The sequence below is a fragment of the Coregonus lavaretus genome, assembly GCF_964263955.1.
Source record: "Coregonus lavaretus genome assembly, contig: HAP1_SCAFFOLD_979, whole genome shotgun sequence".
Classification (NCBI taxonomy): Eukaryota; Metazoa; Chordata; class Actinopteri; order Salmoniformes; family Salmonidae; genus Coregonus; species Coregonus lavaretus.
In genome coordinates, this window is record NW_028156106.1 from 22,501 (window position 1) to 27,500 (window position 5,000).

General features: G+C 49.0%; 4 protein-coding genes across 4 annotated transcripts in view; all 4 read right to left on the reverse strand.

Annotated features, from left to right (window-relative positions):
* Window positions 1-133, reverse strand: part of LOC311126781 (histone H2B) — a gene marked incomplete at both ends in the record, with an annotated part of 375 nt that extends 242 nt beyond the window's left edge. The window contains one exon of the mRNA XM_084200763.1: window positions 1-133. This exon is cut by the window's left edge and continues 242 nt beyond it. Coding sequence (XP_084056889.1) covers window positions 1-133 — 133 coding nt within the window.
* A 699-nt stretch (window positions 134-832) lies between these two features.
* Window positions 833-1,144, reverse strand: LOC311126783 (histone H4; the record flags this gene model as incomplete). Its single annotated transcript, XM_084200765.1, has 1 exon — window positions 833-1,144. One exon carries the CDS (start codon window positions 1,142-1,144, stop codon window positions 833-835), a length of 312 nt encoding a protein of 103 aa, XP_084056891.1.
* A 2,615-nt stretch (window positions 1,145-3,759) lies between these two features.
* LOC311126784 (histone H3.2) lies at window positions 3,760-4,170 on the reverse strand (the record flags this gene model as incomplete). The annotated part of the gene is made up of 1 exon (XM_084200766.1): window positions 3,760-4,170. One exon carries the CDS (start codon window positions 4,168-4,170, stop codon window positions 3,760-3,762), a length of 411 nt encoding a protein of 136 aa, XP_084056892.1.
* Window positions 4,171-4,648: 478 nt separating this feature from the next.
* Window positions 4,649-5,000, reverse strand: part of LOC311126786 (histone H2A) — a gene marked incomplete at both ends in the record, with an annotated part of 387 nt that continues 35 nt past the window's right edge. The window contains one exon of the mRNA XM_084200768.1: window positions 4,649-5,000. This exon is cut by the window's right edge and continues 35 nt beyond it. Coding sequence (XP_084056894.1) covers window positions 4,649-5,000 — 352 coding nt within the window.

The following is a 5,000-nucleotide window of genomic DNA, read 5'->3' on the forward strand; positions in this document are numbered from 1 at the left end:
TCAGGACTTTGTACACGTAGATGGCGTAACTCTCCTTCCTGGACTTTCTGCGCTTCTTGCCGCCCTTCCCTGCGGTCTTGGTGACGGCTTTCTTGGAGCCCTTCTTGGGCGCTGACTTTGCTGGCTCGGGCATGATGATGTCTCGTTGCTTCTCAGAAACGAATGAGGGGGTGAAGGGCGCTTACCCGTCTTATGAAGAGGAAGCTAAGCAAAGTCAGCGGCCGTAGACACTCCCCTGCTTGCTTGCTCCCTCCCTCCCTCCCTCCCTCCCTCCCTCCCTCCCTCCCTCCCTCCCTCCCTCCCTCCCTCCTCTCTATAGCCTATGCTCTGTGACCGATGGGGAATTGTGTGTTTCAAAAGGGGGGCTTTAATAGGTGTCCAAATGGCACGATTGTTGTGCCAAATAATGCTGGTGATAGAATTGCCCACTTTGGCACCGTCAGACATAGGGCTCCCATTTTGGACTGTGTGTGTGTGTGTGTGCGCGCTGTCCCCCTCTTTTCGAGCCACGTCTACCGACTCGTGGTGGCTTTATGTTGTCCAAATTCCACTATTGCTTGACCCAAAATAATAACGTTCTTACACTTTGCCACTGTCAGATATAGGCCTAGGCCTCCCTCTGTGCGCTAAAAGTGGACGGGACATTAGAATCCTCTAATTAATACTCCCTGTCCACTCGAAGTGGCTCATACTTTCTTACTAAATTGCATACTAAACATTTGTTGTTATATATAACACTACATGGAATGGGCCCATTTTAAGCGGATGTGGGTGGCTCTTAAAAGAGCCTTTGGGTTCGAGTCGGGGTGTTGAGGTTCCGAAGAGAGTGGGTTTAACCGCCGAAACCGTACAGGGTGCGTCCCTGACGTTTCAGAGCGTAGACCACGTCCATGGCGGTAACGGTCTTCCTCTTGGCGTGCTCGGTGTAGGTGACTGCGTCACGGATCACGTTCTCCAGGAACACCTTCAGGACACCGCGGGTCTCCTCGTAGATCAGACCGGAAATACGCTTCACGCCGCCGCGGCGAGCCAGACGGCGGATAGCGGGTTTGGTGATTCCCTGGATGTTATCGCGGAGAACTTTGCGGTGACGCTTGGCGCCTCCTTTTCCGAGTCCCTTGCCGCCTTTGCCTCTTCCGGACATGGTGTGTTCGCTAGTTGAGTTCAAGTGAATGAATGATTTCAGCGCCGGTGCGCGGTGCGCTATTATCTGCGTTTGGTCGACCTGATTGAGGCCGGCGGCACAGAAAGCGCGCCTCTGTTATATGTTCGGAGGCGTTGCAAAGGGGAGGGCGCTCGTTCTAGGGGACTAGGGAGGAGCGATTTCAAAGATGACGTGAAAGCAACTAACGTGCGCGGGAAACATACTCAAATACTGATATAGGCTATGTGGAACACAAGGCCAAACTGTGACAACTGGGAGATCAGCTAGTACACTGTGTCCCTCTCCTCATATTGTTGTTGTTGTTGTTGTTGTTGTTGTTGCACCTGATTCTACTCATTGAGGACTTGGTAATTTAGGTGACAGGTTGTTCAATCAGCTGTGGCTGTCCAGGCCTACAAGAAAAATGGGTCCTGTTGGGGGTAGCCTACTCTACCGCTGGAGTTGGGAAACACTGAAATGGAAGGGGGACACGCAGTGAGCAAAACTCCTAACCACATAAAAACACAGACACTTGAGATCATTAAGAGCTATAAGGAGTCCATCAACTACCTGGTCAGTCAAGTCATATAGGGGGGGATTTCATGGCCACCTGCTGGAGCAGAAGTCATGTTTGCCAACACTGGCCTTAAAATCATTAAATTTAGGAGCTATAAGGAGTCCATCAACTAACTGGTCAGTCAAGTCATATAGGGAGGGATGTCATGGCCACCTGCTGGAGCACAAGTAATGTTTGCCAACACTGGCCTTAAAATCATTAGGAGCTATAAGGAATAAATCAACTCATCATTCAAGTCATATAGGGAGGGATCTTAGCACCACCTGCTGGATCAGAAGTACCCTTCACCGTAGGCACAAGAGAGCCATCATCTCTCAACCGGTGCAATTTCCATAAGTATGTGGTAATAAAACAAACAACGACAGCTCCTCATATAGGCAGTGGTTTCACACATTTTTCTCCAAGATGTTCAAACGTTCATAGATGACCAGCAGGGTCAAATAATAAGCACAGTGGTTGTAGAGGTTGCAACAGGTCAGTCAGTACATCAGGAGTAAATGTCACTTGTTGTTAGTGTTGTAGTTCCTATTTCTACGGTGTTGCCTACCTGCAGCAATCATGATTTACCTGCAGTGTTGATTGCAATTACGTAATTTGTCAACTCATAATAACAGATGTTTTGCAAACCGTTGATGTTTAAATAAATGGATTCCCGGTGTCCGGATACCTTTTCTCTTAAGGGATGTGATTGAGTGAATCCAAAGTAAGTTGGTCTAAATACATAATAGGATGAATCATTCAGGTAAAATAACACAATGTCTATTTGAGTCGAATCAACGTAATATAATCCTTTTTACGTCTCTATCATCTTTACTCAATGTATTGGACCACATCAACTCAACTTACTCAAGCTTATCTACTCATAAAAACAAGCAAAAAGATCTACTCAACAATATGACGTGTGCTTTTGTTGACTGTAATAGCTTGAGTACATTCCACAAAGTCATTTTTTACAGTGTATCTAAAGACACGTTTGTTGTGGTGATGCACTTTTTCTTTGACGTTGAACTTGCATTGAACAGACAAATCCATTTCGTTACAACCCTTTTGTAGTATGACTTAGGAATATTTGTTGATGATCCTAATGTCTATGCGTGAATAGTGATTGGTTGTTGGTGAAATATTGCTGAGAACCCATCATTTCCTGGCCTTTTTTCACTATTGAGCTATTTTGAAACATTTGTTTTGCTATTGGATTCATAATGGTGACCTGGGACAAGTAATTAGTGAAACCAGAGTTCAGCAGTTGCCATTAAAGCGATCGAACCAAGTCATCCTAATAGGCTAGTATTAGCCTAAAGCAGGGTTTCCCAAACTCGGGCCACATTTTGGGAGTTTTTGCCCTAGCACTACACAGCTGATTCAAATAATCAACTCATCATCATCAAGCTGGGAGTATTAGAATCAGTTGTGGAGTGCTAGGGCAAAACGCAAAACGCGCACCCCTTGTGGACCCCAGGACCGCGTTTGGGAAACGCTGGCCTAAAGAGCAAATGCTGAAAGGGACTCACCATGAGGTGCAGTACCCACATTTAACCACAAGATGGCCTCCGTGCTCCATTGTAAAGTTTGGGCCTCTTGGGCCTCTGCATGAGTCTCTCAGCAGCACTGCAACATGGGACTTTCAAAGTAAGTTGGCATGCAATGTTTTTTCTGGACTGCATGCAAGGCTATTATTACACACAACTAATAGTGTCAATTATTCATCTGAACACAATTCTTGTTACTATTCGGCCTATATTATCACTCGTTTCTTTTTCCCCTCCTTTGTAAAGCATTTTACTGTGTTACTATATAGTTCAAAGGAAGTGGATGATGCCAGATGGTTGTGTATATACACACACACAAACATTGAAGCTAGACTTCAGGCAACTAAAAAGGTGCAATACGTAGCTTTTAGACGTGTTAGTGAACAACATACATGGTGGCTAATGTAGAGGTGCGTGTATACATGGAACAATTGTGCCTTTTTGATGGAAATATGGAGGTGGCTCTTAAAAGAGCCTTTGGGGGATATTCGAGTTCAGGTCATCCTCATTTATGCGCGCTCTCCGCGAATACGGCGGGCCAGCTGGATGTCCTTGGGCATGATGGTCACCCGCTTGGCGTGGATGGCGCACAGGTTGGTGTCCTCGAACAGGCCGACCAGGTAAGCCTCGCTAGCCTCCTGTAGGGCCATCACGGCGGAGCTCTGGAAGCGCAGGTCGGTCTTGAAGTCCTGGGCGATTTCTCGCACCAGGCGCTGGAAGGGCAGCTTGCGGATGAGTAGCTCAGTGGACTTCTGGTAACGACGGATCTCTCTCAGAGCCACGGTGCCGGGCCTGTAACGGTGAGGCTTCTTCACACCGCCGGTGGCCGGGGCACTCTTGCGAGCAGCCTTAGTGGCGAGCTGCTTCCTGGGGGCTTTGCCACCGGTGGATTTGCGAGCGGTTTGCTTGGTTCTGGCCATGGCGCTGCTCTGACAGTCGGGAGTATAGCCTCGAAATGCCTATGTGAAGTTTATAAAGCCGGCAGTGGCGCCTGCTGATTGGACACCATCTCCCCACCACCCCGATTGGCCCGTTTCGCAGGCCTCCTCCGTTGGCCATTGGACGGGAGGCCCGGCCTCTCCAAAACTCAAACTCCCGGTGCGCGCGCAATAGGACGCCGCCGGCCCTTTACGCGCAATAATAGTCGCCAAAGTCAAGAGTGACAGCTTATAGGCACGTATCATCTAATGCTAGCCTGCTATGGCAAATGAGGCCAAGTAGGTGTTGTTGTTCATGCAAGGCCTCATGTGGGCACAGAATGTCGAAATAGTTGTGTATACACCCACTCAATGTATTGCGGTCATAGAAAGGTACTTTGCGCTTTTGGAGAGCTAGGTGGTTGGCTCTTAAAAGAGCCTTTGGGGGTTGAGTAGTCAAGTTGAAGTCGCAGTAGCGAATTTACTTGGCTTTGACTGCCTTCTCGGTCTTCTTGGGGAGTAGGACTGCCTGGATGTTGGGCAGCACACCACCCTGAGCGATGGTCACACCGCCGAGCAGTTTGTTCAGCTCCTCGTCGTTACGGACGGCCAGTTGCAGGTGACGGGGGATGATACGAGTCTTCTTGTTGTCACGGGCAGCGTTGCCGGCCAACTCCAGGATCTCAGCAGTCAGGTACTCGAGTACGGCGGCCAGGTAGACTGGTGCGCCAGCGCCCACACGCTCGGCGTAGTTGCCTTTGCGCAGCAGCCTGTGCACACGGCCCACGGGGAACTGGAGGCCAGCACGGGATGAACGGGTCTTTGCCTTCGCC